We start from the raw sequence: 15749 nt of genomic DNA, 5'->3' as shown, positions 1-15749 counted from the left end.
ATGTGAGCTGGAGGCTAAAAATCTGTGAGCTAGCTCACACCCACTCAACTTAGAGGGAACACTGCTGGCCTAAACATATTTTACAAGGCCATCTATCTGGGATGGGATGGAGAAAGTAGAGAAAGAAGTCCTTTTCTCCCTTTCTCACAATACAAGAACTCATGGGCATTCAATGAAATTGCTGAGCAGTCAGGTTAAAATGGATAAAAGGAAGTACTTCTTTACCCAAAGGGTGATTAACATGTGGAATTCACTGCCACAGGAAGTGGTGGCGGCTACAAGCATAGCCAGCTTTAAGAGGGGATTGGATAAAAATATGGAGCAGAGGTCCATCAGTGACTATTAGCCACTGTGTGTGTGTGTGCGCGTGTGTGTATTTTGGCCACTGTGTGATACAGAGTGTTGGACTGGAGGAGCCATTGGCCTGATCCAACATGGCTTCTCTTATGTTTTTATCTGCCCCTGGTGGCTGTGATTAGTTATGTTCAGGGCTTTTGGTGTAGCAGGAACTCCTTTGCATATTAGGCCACACACCCCTGATGTAGCCAATCCTCCAAGAGCTTACAGGGCTCTTAGTACAGGGCCTACTGTAAACTCTTGGAGGACTGTCTACATCCAGGGGGTGTGGCCTAATATGCAAAGGTGCTCCGGCTACACAAAAAGCCCTGCCGATCACCCAGGGAAGAAAAGGAATATCTGACCGCTAATAAGTTAACTTACGGTCAAGCAACACTCCGCCAGCCAAAGCTCTCTCAGTAGCAGGCAGTTCTCCAGGTCGGAAATCTTCTGGATGTTTTGCCTCACAAGAGTCAGCCTCGTCAAGTTGGGGAAAAACGACAGGCCTACGATTCTGGGGTAGCCTGAGAAAAACATCTCCAGGCTTCTGGTTTCAGCTCCTTCATGCTCAAGTCGCTCATAGCACAGCCCGTTACAGGTGCACTGGAAGGAAATAAAAGGGAACGGTTATCCTTCTTTCTCTGTATGACAGAAAACAGCAGGCTTGCTGTATGGAAGAGGTTTTAGTAGATCGATCAGGGGTGTCAAACTCATTTGTTATCTGACATATATGTGTCGGGACGAGCCGTGTTGGGTTGGGCTGGGCCATGTGTGTACCTATTTACGATTAGGTAGCAGAAATATAAACTTTATAAAGAACACAGATAAACAAACATTTAATAAAAAACCTTAAAACATCCTTTAAAATATCAACACTCAGTCTTAAAGGTGCTTTCTTTGTATGTCTCCCATGGGGTCCAGGGAACTGGGCAAAGGAAGCTCTGGCTCTTTCCTTCCTTCCCCAGGGGACCAGGAATGGGAGGAGCCTCAGCCAACAGAAGGAAGAGAGGCTTGACTCACTAGCTCTGCTGCATGATTGAGAGAGCCTGGCAAAGCAAGCTCTTCCTCCCCATGGGAGGAGCCTCAGCCAATAGAGAAAATACAGGTTTTGCTCTGTAGCTCCTGTGCTATTGAGCAAACCTGGCAAAGCAAGCTGTGATGCAGAAGGAAGCAAGAGAGAGGGAGAAGGAAGAAGATGACAGCCAGTTGCTCAGGGGCTTGATAGGAGTCCTCTTGGAGGCTGATTTGGCCCACGGGCCGCATGTTTGACACCCCTGAGAGATGGTTTGGGTTTTAATCGATGCATACAAATAAAACAAGAGCTCGGAAGGAAAAATAAGTAGGTGCTCCCCTCCTGAGTCACAACAGGGTCTTGAACTACCCAAAGATCTGTAGTCCATTCAGCCAAAAAGCCATGACTATATCAAGCACAACATTACTTTCCCCAAAGAATTCTGGGAATTGTAGTTAGTTGGTGGAGGATGCTGAGAATTATGCTGGAGATCCAAAATTGTTTTATTTTTCCCTTTCCAAAAATCTGAGCTTTTCTGCATTCTCCTTTTCCTCATTTGTAAGTTCTTGTTACTTCCTGGGGGGTGGAGTCTGCTCCACACACGTTTTCTTTCCCTCTAGTGATTGATTCAATTGTACACCAGTTGATGTCCAGCATAAAACCTACAGTTTAAATCTGCAGGGAGATATGCTGGCAATAAACTGGTGTGTCACGACTCAGGGGGGGTCTTATCAATTGCTGCCACCACTCTGGGATAAGGGTTCCCCTTGAGAAGGCCCAGAGTTCCCTCCCAAGCCCTTCAGGTCTTCTGTAGCTTAAGCCAAATAATAGGCATGAGGACCAGGCAGAGTGAACAACAACCACAAAAAGGTTTATTTCAGTGCAATATAAATTACAGGGTGCAGTAACCAGTAAAAGGGTGAAGGGAAAATAAACAAATGCCCTAACACATCTATCTATACAGTCCCTATTCTAATACTAACACTTGCCCCCTTGGGTAAGGATTTTTCCCCTGCTTCAAGCTCTTCAGGCACAACCTGCCTCCAGCTCAGACTTCCAGGGAAAAAACACCCCCTTTTTGGGATTGGCCCTTTTATCTTCTCCTTCCAGGCCCCACCCCTCTCTGGGCCAGTTTCCCTCCAAAACCTGGCCACCCAATCAGAGGGACAGAGGGGGTCCTGGGAAATGTAGTCTTTCCCCAGTAACTCCTAGGCAGGCTTTCCTGGGGCCTGCTGCCCTCACTAGGCCCAAGATCATGACATGGTGTAATAGCAAAGTGACCACTAATCAGAGCAAAATGTTTGCAAAAGGGGGGGGGGAATGAGGAAAATCAGGGGTCATTTCATAGAAAAAGAAGTGCCAGAACTCACTAACACAACTCATTTTCATAACTCATTTACATACGCCCCATACACAGTTTTTATGAGGTTTACGCTGCTGCACGGCAAATCGGGGGCAAAATGGCAGCGCAGAGCAGCTGGTGCAAAATCCCAGAAACAGAAGCCTGCCCCGGAGCAAGGTGAGTGTGGAATCAGCCCTAGATTCTCTTCTGCCAGCTATTTCTACAGGCTTATAGGCATCAAGTGATTCTAAGTGCTTCAAACAGCATAGGGGTCAAATGGGGGTCATTTTGTAGCAAAATAGGTGGTGGAGCTCATCCAGGGATTGTTATGCGGCTGTTCCACCAATGGACAAGGTGAGGAGGAGGAGGAACTGTCAGAAAGGTTCAGGAGCTGTGCTCCTGTGAGCTCCCACTGAATTCAAGCCCTGGAATGGCTTACACATTTCATGGGTTGCTTTCATAAAGGAGCTAACTCTAAATTTTTCTGTGACACGCCGGAAAGCCTACTAAATTATATCAGCTCAGCGTCTACCTTAAAATGCTTCTTGAATTATAATTGTCATAATAAAACCGATCATACTCTTTAAATTACTTTCTTCTATGTGGCCACAGTGGCATGATGAAGATTTCCATCTGTCTGCTTTATACGTTTTGGTTATTTCTCCATTTTTTGTGGGGGGAAATATTAGAAAGTTTGTCAAATCTTCTTGTTGTTCAGTCACACAGTTGAGTCCGACTCATTGTGACCCAATGGACCAAGTCATGCCAGGCCCTCCTGTCTTCCACCATCCTCCGAAGTCCGCTCAAATTCATGTTTGTTACATACATCAGTAACGCTGTCCAGCCATCTCATCGTTTGCCATCCCTTTCTTCTTTTGCCTTCTGTCTTTCCCAGCATCAGGATCTTCTCCAGTGAGTGCTCCCTTCTCATTTGGTGGCCAAGGTACCTGAGTTTTAGCTTCAGCATCTGACCTTCCAGGGAGCAGTCTGGGTTGATTTCCCTTAGGACTGACTGATTTGATCTTCTTGCAATCTAAGGGGACTCTCAAGAGTCTTCTCCAGCACCACAGCTCAAAAGCATCTATTCTTCTGTCAAAAGTATCTATTCTCAAAAGCATCTATTCTTCTGCCAAAAGTATCTATTTTCAAAAGCATCTATTCTTCTGTCAAATCTTAAAGTTCAGCGAAACTCTCACAGGGGGTTTGAACAATGGAGCCCAGAAGCAAGAAGGGGGATGGGATAGAAATAGGGCTATCAAGCCCCCGGTCTGGGCGGGGGTTCTCCCTGGGCCAGCGAGGGGAACCTCCCCCTACATTTCCAGCACAATGACGGCCCCCGCACTTAATGTCATTGCGCCGGCGACATCACACACCAGCCGCTCTAGGCATTTCCGGGAAAACTCTATGTTTTTCCTGGATGCTCTAGCAATTTAGGAGGGAAAGAAAGAGCGCAATAAAATTTAGAGGTTCCAGAGTATCGCTCCTGTTGAGCTCCTGCCCCAAATGAAGTCTGAGGAAAATGATAATGCAAAAAAGCCAAATGGCTCTCTGGTATAAATCACTCAGTCGTTGAGCTATCAAACGCAAAACATCTGGCATTTCCAACCTTACCAGCTCTTTAATTATTTCCTCTGAAGCAACCTGGTTTTGGATATCACCCTGGGTCATTTTCTCAGCATTTCAGCCTACCACTCATAGCAGAAGACCTAAAGAGGAGCGAAGAAAGAGAGAAGAAATCTGGTAAGCAACCAGCGACACCATTTTTTGTTTTTTTTTTAATCACCACTCTTGGAATCAACTGGTAAAAGAACTCTAAAAACCATGGCCTGGATCCAAGGAACGAGTTCTGTATGCCTCCAACATTATCTGTCACACAGCACACTTCGTCTTCTGCTAAAACTTTGGTTCGCACATAACCCATGGCTTTCAGCGGCCCCTGCACAAATTCATGGCGGACAAAGCATTCTGTGTGTCTGCGACAGAGCCTATCTCGCATACATTAGGATGCATTCGCATGATCCGAGCCACAAACTTCTACATAAAACATAGCCCAGTTTTCCTTAGCAAATCACCCCTTGACTTTCTCCTAGTCAGGTTTTGCTTCTAGTTTGGGAACCCAGCTGTAGAAAAGAAGATTTAAAATGGAACGGAAGCATAAACACATATTATAGTGCAGGGGTGTCAAACATGGAAGCCGGGGGCCAAATCAGGCCCCCAGAGGGCTTCTATCAGGCCCCTGAGCAACTGGTTATCTGCTTCCATTTCCCTCTCTCTTACTTCCTTCTGCATAACAGCTCCCTTTGCCAGGCTTGCTCAACTGCACAGGAGCTACAGAGCAAAACCTTTATTTTTTTCCATTGGCTAAGGTTCCTCCCCCTCCTGGTTCCCTGGGGAAGAAAGGAAAGAGCCAGAACTTCCTCTGCCCAGTTCCCTGGATGACATGGGAGAGATACAAAGGAAGTACCTTTAAGACCAACAAGTGCTAATGTTTTAAGCATGTTTTAAGTTTTTTTCAAATAAAATCTTTATGAAGTTTATATATCTGCTACCTAATCTTAAACAGGTACAAACATGGCCCGACCCGACAAGGGCTGATTCCGCACTCACCTTTCTCCGGGGCAGGCTTCCATTTCTGGGCAGAGCAAACTGGCGATTTCGCACCAGTTGCTCCACACTGGCATCTTGCATGGGGCAAACTCACGATTTGCCGCGCTGCAGTGTAAACCTTAAAAAACAGGTTTACACTGCGGCGGAGCAAATAGCAGGTTTGCCCTGCGCAAAATGCCGACGCGGAGCATCTGGTGCAAAATCGCCAGTCTGCTCTGCCCAGAAACGGAAGCCTGCCCCAGAGAAAAGTGAATGAGGAATCAGCCAAGGTCTCATTTATGTCAGATATGGTCAAACAAATGAGTTTGACACCCCTGGATTAGATAGATAGACAGACAGACTTGTTCGTGTTTTAACAATTTATTGATAACATATGGTTACAAAACTTAATTGCAAATTTTCTATACTAACCCATATGATATTTCAACCCCCCTCCTTCCAATATCTGACTTCCCCGAAGTTATAAGTTTAAATTCAATACTAAAGGTACCGCTAACCAATCAAAGTTCAATATTTTTTTTTCATTAATACTAAAAAATTGTCCAATGTCTTTTTACATTCCACTCTTTCTCCATATATCCTTTAAATTTCTTCCACTCCTTTTTGAATATATCCAAATCATAGTCTCTTAAAGTTCTAGTTAATTTATCCATCTCACTCCATGATAAAACTTTCACAATCCAATCCCATTTTTCTGGTATTTTTCCTTGTTTCCACAGCTGCGCATACAATGTCCTAGCAGCTGAGAGCAAGTACCAAATTAAAGTCAGACAGACAGACTTGTTAATTTGATTTATTACATTTATATCTGTTCTCCCTATGTCCAGGCTCATAGGCACATCATAATAATATATTCTGGAACCAGACAGTGTGTGTGTGCGTGTGTAGTATATATACTTAGCAAGTGTATAGTGTGCATCTACACATGCTAAGTCAATCCTATGTGTGTGTGTGCCTACATACATACATAAACATATACCCCAAGCCAACTCCTATTACCCCAAATCTCAAATGCAAAACCGGCAGCTAATGTGAGTTAACTAATCCAAGCTAAGTGATCTAGAATGTGCACCCTTTAGGCAGGATGGTGTAGTGGTTAGAGTGTTAAGAACGTAAGAACATCAAAGAAGCCATGTTGGATCAGGCCAATGGCTTGTCCAGTCCAACACTCTATGTCAGGGGTGCCCAACGGTAGCTCTCCAGGTGTTTTTTTTGCCTACAACTCCCATCAGCCCCAGCCAGCATGGCCAATGGCTGGGGCTGATGGGAGTTGTAGGAAAAAGACATCTGGAGAGCTACCGCTGGCCACCCCTGCTCTATGTCACACAGTAGCCAAAACGCAAGGGCCATTAAAAGGACTACCAGTGGAGCCAGAACTCCAGAAGTCCTCCTGCTGTTGCCCCCAAAGCACCAAGAAGACACAGCATCACCGCCTCAGACATAAGAACATAAGACAAGCCATGTTGGATCAGGCCAATGGCCCATCCAGTCCAACCCTCTGTGTCACACAGTGGCCAAAACCCAGGAGCCATCAGGAGGTCCAACAGCAGAGCCAAAACTCCAGAAACCCTCCCACTCTTGTCCCCCACAAGCACCAAGAAGATAGACCATCACTGCACTGCCTGTGATGCACAGGTTCGAATCCCCTTCTCTACCATGTCCCCTTGGGCCAGTCATAGGCTCTCACCCCTGCCTATCTCACAGGGTTAGGGTTGCCTAGTTAAATTCAATAAATATCTGGGGACTTTGGGGGTGGAGCCCGGAACAAGGTTGTGAAAAGCATAACAGGACTCCAAAGGGAGTTCTGGCCATCACATTTAAAGGGACTTGACACCTTTTAAATGCCTTCCCTCTATTGGAAATAATGAAGGATCGGGGCACCTTCTTTGGGAGCTCACAGAATTGGACCCCCTGGTCCAATCTTATTGAAACCTGAAGGGTGTTTTGGGGAGAGGCACTGGGTGCTATGCTGGAAAAATTGGTGCCTCTATCTAAAAAAAAAAAAAAACCATTCCTCTCAGAGCCCCACGGATCAGTTCTCCATTATACCCATGGGAATCGGTCTCCATAGGGAATAATGGAGTGCCCAGCAGACATCCCCCCCCCCTTCTGATGACTCTGACGCTAAGGGAGGGCCTCCAAACCGGGGCATCCCCTGCCCCAACCTGGGGGTTATTATCAACAACAATAATGCTGCACAGAAAGCTGCATCAGAATTGATATCAATTTATGTTTATGAACTGTGGACTTTAAAATATTGGAAGTGACTAAAAGATATTGAAATCTAAATATGTGGAAGTTATACATCTATTCATGAACACAGCATAATCGTCTGTAATGCTTCTGTGCAGCGTTATTGCTGTTGATAGTCATCTAGGGGAGGGACGGTGGCTCAGTGGTAGAGCATCTGCTTGGGAAGCAGAAGGTCCCAGGTTCAATCCCCGGCATCTCCAAAAAAGGGTCCAGGCAAATAGGTGTGAAAAACCTCAGCTTGAGACCCTGGAGAGCAGGGGAGGGGCGGTGGCTCAGTAGCAGAGCATCTGCTTGGGAAGCAGAAGGTCCCAGGTTCAATCCCCGGCATCTCCAAAAAAGGGTCCAGGCAAATAGGTGTGAAAAAACTCAGCTTGAGACCCTGGAGAGCAGGGGAGGGATGGTGGCTCAGTAGCAGAGCATCTGCTTGGGAAGCAGAAGGTCCCAGGTTCAATCCCCGGCATCTCCAAAAAAGGGTCCAGGCAAATAGGTGTGAAAAACCTCAGCTCAAGACCCTGGAGAGCCGCTGCCAGTCTGAGAAGACAATACTGACTTTGATGGACCCAGGGTCTGATTCAGTAGAAGGCAGCTTCATAGGTTCATATGTACACGCTGTGGCTTCCTGTTTGTATCGACCCACCTGGGGATTGGCAACGCTAAATTGTCGTGGGGATAAAACGGAGGAGAGCCGAGTGATGCAAGCCATCTCCCGTCCCCATGGGGAAGAAAGATATAACTCTGAAATAAATGAAAATAAACTGCCCACCTTTCCGAAAGAGGGACGAAGGGCTTTTCGAATGCACAGCACCCGCCCCAGGGATCCTGCAAAAGGAAGCACTCCTCTTTTAAGCAGTGTCAACGCGCAGCGGGTTTATTCTCCCCCTGAAACAGGAGTCGGGATGCTGAAGGGTACCAGATATGCAAGGGGGGGAAACTGGAGTCAGTTGCTAGGCAACGGCAGGTAGCCCCTCCTCCCTGGAGTCCACTCACCCACCTGGAGTCTATCGAACCAAGCGAGGCCAGGCTGTGTGTGTAGACGCCGTCGCCTAGGAAACCTTCCCGGCCGCGCCCCTGGCCGAAGAACAGCCAATGAGCGTCGATTAGAACCCGGTGGTGTGGCACGTGACGCCGGTTCTGCGCAGAGGGGAAGCGCTGGAACGGGGAGGGCGGAAGTTTTCATTCATTCCATCTTTCCTGATAGGTTTTGCCAGGGTTTTTCGGGGGAGGGCGGGGGAAGGTGCGTCACTATGAACTGACAGGTGTAATTGGTCAGGTAGAGGCTGTGATCACATACATTAAATAATGCAAACTCAATTTCAATCCACTTTCAATGCACTTTCCAACTGCCAGATTTTTTTCCCAGATTAAATGTATTAGTATACAAAATTCTGCATTCTACAATCTACATTCAAATATCATAAAGTACCGTAACCGAGCAAAATCTGCCAATTCACACAGTAAAATCCAGTTGAAAAGTGCACTGGATGTGGATTGAAAGTGCATTATTTAGCGGGCATGATCACAGCCAGAGACTCTTCCCACCACTACTAGTTCAAGGTTTTAAAGTAAGTCTTGCTGATTTTAAGGAAGTGGGGTTTTTTTGGGGGGGGGGTTGTTTCTTTAGAAATGTTAGTTTATTGTAAGAACTGCAGTAATGCAGAATAATTAAAATTATGATACATCAAGAGTAAAATAGTCTTTCCAACAAAGGAAAGAGTATGCAACCTATTCAAATAAGCACAGCATATACAAGTTATACCAGTGACCTATTAATAACAATATGAATGTCCGTATGGGGGGTTTTCAAAGCTTTGTACACACTTATTTGGGGATAGAGCCAGGTGGGTCTTAAAAGTGCCACTGGACTCAGGCTGTGGGACTTATGACTTATTTCTGAGGAGGGGTGGCCAAACTGTGGCTCTTTCACACATATTGTGTGGCTCTTGAAGCCCCCACTGCCCTATTGGCCAGCTTAAGGAAGGCATTTCTCTCTTTAAATCATTTTGCCAAGCCAGCTGGCAGCTTGCAGAATGGATATAAAGTCAACGTTGCTTTCTTTCCACCTCTCCTCTCCTCCCTCCCCCATCTATTTTCCTTCCTTCCGGCTCTCAAATATCTGACATTTGTACTGCATGGCTCTTATATTAAGCAAGTTTCGCCACCCCTGTTTCTGAGTAAGCATAGGTAGGATTGGACTGCAGGGCTACATTTGATGGAGGGGGGGATACTGTTCCTTTAATATGCAAAGCTGACCTCTTCGAGATGGTTTTTCTGTGCAAGGCATAGGGTTGAAGTACACAAAATGGTTCACAAACTGACTAGAATAAATGTCTGGGACTTGTGGTCGATACTGCTGTGTTCCACATATTACGAGTGGGATCCTATTTATGTCATTTCTGTACCGTTTAATCAAGATGGGTAGCTGTGTTGGTCTGTCTGTAGCAGTAGAAAAGAGCAGGAGTCCAGGAGCACCTTAAAGACTAAAAACAAGGGCTTTTTTGGAACAGGAACTCCTCTGCATATTAGGCCACACGCCCCTGATGTAGCCAATCCTCCAAGAGCTTACCAGGGCTCTTAGTACAGGGCCTACTGTAAGCTCCAGGAAGATTGGCTACATCAGGGGGTGTGGCCTAATATGCAAAGGAGGTCCTGCTGGAATTCCTTACAGGGCTCTCAGTACAGGGCCTACTGGAAGCTCTTGAAGGATTGGCTACATCAGGAGGTGTGGCCTAATATGCAAAGGAGGTCCTGCTAGAATTCCTTACAGGGCTCTTAGTACAGGGCCTACTGTAAGCTCCAGGAAGATTGGCTACATCAGGGGGTGTGGCCTAATATGCAAAGGAGGTCCTGCTAGAATTCCTTACAGGGCTCTCAGTACAGGGCCTACTGTAAGCTCCAGGAAGATTGGCTACATCAGGGGGTGTGGCCTAATAGGCAAAGGAGGTCCTGCTAGAATTCCTTACAGGGCTCTCAGTACAGGGCCTACTGGAAGCTCCAGGAGGATTGGCTACATCAGGGGTGTGTGGCCTAATATGCAAAGGAGGTCCTGCTAGAATTCCTTACAGGGCTCTCCATACAGGGCCTACTGGAAGCTCCAGGAGGATTGGCTGCATCAGGGGTGTGTGGCCTAATATGCAAAGGAAGTCCTGCTATAAAAAAAACCCTGCTAAAAACATTTGTGGGGGGGGGGCTTTCGTGACTCACTGCTGTCGTCTTCAGGGTACTGAAAGTGCCACTGGACTCTTGCTGTTTTCTACTGTACCTCTTATGCTATCCTTCTGTTTCTTTCTGGTGGCTCCAATCCCAATGAATTTTTCCAAGAGGGCTTTTCCATGCAGGCAACGGGGGTAGCTCTGGACAAAATGATTCACCGAATCACTTGGACAAATTTAGTAGGAACTGTGGTTTGTACTTCTGAGAATACTTGCCGAAACTAGGAGTCTACTATGGAATTTTGCATCATTTAATGCAGGGGTGGCCAAACTGCAGCTCCAGAGCCACATGTGGCTCTTTCACGCATATTGTGTGGCTCTCAAAAGCCCCCGATGCCCCATTGGATGGCATGGAGAAGGCATTTGTCTCTTTAAATCACTTCTCCAAGCCAAGCTAGCTGGCAGCTTGGAGAATGCATTTGAAGTTAAAGTTGCCTTCTTTCTATCTCTCCCTCCCATTCCTTCTTTCTTTCTTTCTTTCTTTCTTTCTTTCTTTCTTTCTTTCTTTCTTTCTTTCTTTCTTTCTTTCTTTCTTTCTTTCTTTCTTCCTACCTACCTACCTACCTACCTACCTACAGCTGACGTTCGTGTCTTGTGGCTCTCAGACATCTGACATTTATTCTGCGTGGCTCTTACTTTAAGCAAGTTTGGCCACCCCTGATTTAATGTGCCATGTTGACACTTAGGCTTTTATTCAGTTCTGATTTTAATCTTCTGGTTGGTTCTACAAGCCTAATCCTGCTGCATAGGATTGTATTAACTCACTCTGTGTGGTCCGCCTTGAGTCCTGTGAGAAAGGTGGAGTACAAAGAACACAAAGAACACAAATAAATCAATCAGATACATAACGGAGGCTCCCTTTAGCAGGGAGGAAAATAGCATAATCTGATAAACAATGCCCCATTAAGCCTCTGTTAAAGGGGTGGGACTTTTCCCCCTCCAGGCAGTTGGCAACCCTACTAAAGCAGTGATAGATCAAGACTTTAAAATTCCCTTTGGACCCCCCCATTCTTCCGAATGAGAAGCTTTCGTGCCAATGCATAAAGGTGACACCAGGTGTCGCTGTTATTCACCTTATTCATCCACAGAAAATGCAATTCTATTTTTCTGTCTGGTATGAAGAAGAAGACTGCAGATTTATACCCTGCCCTTCTCTCTGAATCAGAGACTTAAAATCTCCTGTATCTTCTCCCCCCACAACAGACACCCTGTGAGGTGGGTGGGGCTGAGAGAGCTCAGACAGCAGCTGCCCTTTCCAGGACAACTCTGCGAGAGCTATGGCTGACCAAAGGCCATTCCAGCAGGTGCAAGTGGAGAAGTGGGGCCACTCACTCTGGCCACCCCTGTATTATAGTATGGATTGTCTTGGCCACCAGTGACGCATTCTTATGGTTAAGAATCTGGTTCAGAATCTTTTCTAGCTACTGCATGACTGCCCTGCCATTCCTTGTCTCAGTCTCCTGACTGCAGTCTCCTTTTCTTTTGAAGCATATTTATTCTTTAGCACAATGGAACGTGTACCATGCTAATTTCTCTGCTCTTTTATGAGCCTTTCAGCAGGCCACCCATGCCCCTGGATAATGCATGTTAGACAAAGTATAGTAATCGACTAATTAATTTACACGATAAGAGAGCCAGTTTGGTGTAGTGGTTAAGTGCGCGGACTCTTATTTGGGAGAACCGGGTTTGATTCCCCACTCCTCCACTTGCAGCTGCTGGAATGGCCTTGGGTCAGCCAGAGCTCTCACTGAGTTGTGCTTGAAAGGGCAGCTTCTGTTAGAACGCTCTCAGCCCCACCCTGAGAGAGGGAGGAAGGGAAAGGAGATTTTTGAGCCGCTCTGAGACTCTGAAATTGTGAGTGGAGGGCGGGATATAAATCCAGTATCATCTTCTTCTTCTTCGATTGTTTTAAAATCCTTGTGCTTTAAAAGTTTTTTTTATTGCAGGCTGTTATCAAGGACAACAAACTGCATTTGCTGTCCTTGCTTGTCAGATTACGTGGTAGGCAGCTGAGCTGATAAACAGTGACAATGGAAGCAACACACAAGTTCTGGTTTAAAAAGTGGACTGTAGATTCACCTTGAAGATTCACTGTAGATTCACATTCTACTGTAGACTGTAGATTCACATTCCTTGAAGAAATCCCTTAGCACCTGTCACATCAACCATCACCAGTGGTCTGACCTAGCCTCAGATCGCAAAGCATGGAGGCACACCATCCACCAGGCTGTCTCTTCCTTTGAGAACACACGCATAGCTGGTCTTGAGGACAAAAGGAGATTGAGGAAGAATCGCACTGCTACAGGACCAACCCTAAATCAGACTTTTCCCTGCAGCCGCTGTGGCCGGACCTGCCTGTCCCACATTGGTCTTGTCAGCCACCAGCGAGCCTGCAGCAAACGTGGACTATTGCACCCTTCTTAAATCTTCGTTCGCGAAGCCAAGCCGAGAGAGAGATTCACCACTCAGGGCTATTTTTGAAGCAGGAACTCCTTTGCCTATTAGGCCACGTACCCCTGATGTAGCCAATCCTCCTGGAGCTTACAGTAGGCCCTGTACAAAGAACCCTGGAAGCTCTTGGAGGATTGGCTACAGCTGAGGGTGTGGCCTAATATGCAAAGGAATTCCTGCTACAAGAAAATTCTTGTTAGTTGTAATTGACAAGAGGCTGTTTGCATTGTAGAAAGCTCTTAGCGTTAATCTGGGCTTTTTTTGTAGCAGGAACTCCTTTGCATATTGGGCCACACCCTCTGATGTAGCCAATCTTCCCAGAGCTTACAGTAGGCCCTGTAAGAAGAGCCTTGAAAGCTCTTGGGGGATTGGCTGCATTGGGGGGGTGTGTCCTAATATGCAAAAGAGTTCCTGCTACAAAAAAAACCTGGTGTTAATTAAGATCTGGAGTAGCCATGTGTTTTAGGGATTTTTATTTTGCCCTGCTGTTTCAAGCATCAATATTTAAGTTGACTGTAAAAAAAAGGTTAAGATTTATGCACCTCAGACTTACAAAGGAGGAGGAGGAGGAGGAAGAGGAGACTGGATTTATACCCTGCACTTCACTTAAGAGTCTCAGAATGGGTTATAATCTCCTTCCCTTCCTCTCCCCAGAACAGATCCCCTGTGAGGGTAGGAGGGGCTGAGAGAGCTTGGAGAGGACTGCTCTTGAAAGAATAACTCTGAGAGAACTTGTGACTGACCCCAGGTCACACCACACTGAGAGGATCCAAAGATCTGCATCCCGATTGGCTGCATAGTTCAAACTGGCCAATCGGGGGGCAGTATCAGAGGATCCTGGGATCTGCCAATGAGGATGCATATTCTAATGAAGGATCCAAAAAGGGTGCAATCACAAGGCGGTTTCTGCTTCGTGGGGGCTGGGTTCCCCCTGCCCCAACTGGATATATGGCTGCATGTTCTGACTGCTAGGTTGTAGTTTTATAGTCACTTAATAAAGATACTGAATCATTATGCTGGCTGAACTCACTACTTAACAGGATATGTCCAATATCATCATCTTCTTCTTCTTCTCCTTCCCTCTTCTTTTTCTTCCTTCCTTTCTTTTTCATCCCTTCTTCTTCTCTTCATCTTTCCTTCTTATTCTTCTTCCTTTCTTCATCTTTCCTTCTTATTCTTCTTCCCTTCTTCTCTTCCCTTCTTATTCTTCTTCCCTTCTTTCTTTCTTCTTCTTCCCTTCTTCTTCTTCAACTCAATTTCTTCTTTCTTTTTGGATAATCTGGAGAACCAGGTTTAATTCCCTCCTCCACATGCAGCCAGCTGGGTGACCTTGGGTTAGTCACAGTTCTGTCAGAGCTCTCTCAGCCCCACCTACCTCACAAGGTGTCTGTTGCCGGAATTCCCCTTTGAGATTCCAAGTGAAGGGTGGGGTATAAAACCAACTTCTCCTCCTCCTTATATGCTACGTGACAAGGGATGAATCCAAACCATTGTTGTTACACCTGCTGTGTGTCTTTAGTTCATGAAGCAATTGCTTTGTTATTATTTCTACATGTTAATGATCCCAACGCAACCCCAGCTCTCTTTCGTAGTGTTGCATGAATGGAGTGACCCTTCCACCGGACTTTTTGCTCTGGTTGAGGGACTCCAAGACCAAATTTCAAGTTTTCCTGTTCGCCCCCACTGCATAAAAGGTCTCCAGCCACCACCTTGTCATTCCGCTGGCAGGAAAAGCAGTCAAGGTAGGCATCCAAGACTGCTGCACTTGCAACCTTCAAAAGTGCATGGATTGCAAAGAGGTTTTCTCTCCCGAGTCAAATCTTTCCCCTTGCTGCATCGGCAAGTCTCGTGCATTTGTTAGAACCAGCTGAAGGTCTGATGGAGCGAAAGCGTGGAAGCCAGCTTTCCGAGACGAAACAGTGACCTGTCTTCACCTGGAAGACACATCCAGCCATAAACGGGCCTCACGTGAGCCACTGGCTTTCGACGTTTATGGTAAAAAGCTGCGGCAGGAATGTTGTGTGGTGGTTTGAAGAATTGATTACCGCTTGGCTGGGCCACGAGATCAGTAAGAAGGAGAGGGTGGGAGAAGGATGGGAGTTTTGCTATAGAAATTTCATCGAAAATGCCATTGGAAGCCCATTTGGAATGGCTGCCTCTACAAATGTATCTAGAGCAGGGGTGGCCTGTTTGGTGTAGTGGTGAAGTATGCAGACTCTTATCTGGGAGAACCGGGTTTGATTCCCCACTCCTCCACTTGCAGCTGCTGAAATGGCCTTGGGTCAGCTATAGCTCTGGCAGAGGTTGTCCTTGAAAGGGCAGCCGCTATGAGAGCCCTCTCAGCCCCACCTACCTCACAGGGTGCCTGTTGCAGGGGATGAAGACATAGGAGATTGTAAGCCGCTCTGAGTCTCTGATTCAGGGAGAAGGGCAGGGTATAAATCTGCAATTCAGTTCTTCTTCTTAATGTAAGAGCCACATCGAATAAATGTCAGATGTCTGAGAGCCGCAAGGCATGAACATCGGATGTCTGAGAGCC

At 46.3% G+C, this 15749-nt stretch overlaps 1 protein-coding gene across 1 annotated transcript in view; it reads right to left on the bottom strand.

Annotated features, from left to right (window-relative positions):
* The window catches only part of LRRC9 (leucine rich repeat containing 9), a 97718-nt gene extending 93320 nt beyond the window's left edge, over positions 1 to 4398 (bottom strand). The window contains exons 1-2 of the mRNA XM_060261514.1: positions 4302 to 4398; positions 721 to 939 (exon numbers count right to left, since the gene is read on the bottom strand). Coding sequence (XP_060117497.1) covers positions 721 to 939; positions 4302 to 4358 — 276 coding nt within the window. The 5' untranslated portion in view covers positions 4359 to 4398. The remainder of the gene's footprint in view (positions 1 to 720; positions 940 to 4301) is intronic.
* Between the last annotated feature and the right edge of the window lie 11351 nt (positions 4399 to 15749).

This window comes from Heteronotia binoei, chromosome 21 (assembly GCF_032191835.1).
Source record: "Heteronotia binoei isolate CCM8104 ecotype False Entrance Well chromosome 21, APGP_CSIRO_Hbin_v1, whole genome shotgun sequence".
Taxonomy (NCBI): Eukaryota; Metazoa; Chordata; class Lepidosauria; order Squamata; family Gekkonidae; genus Heteronotia; species Heteronotia binoei.
Note: the sequence above shows the minus strand (reverse complement) of the source record. Positions and strands in the feature narration are given on the sequence as shown.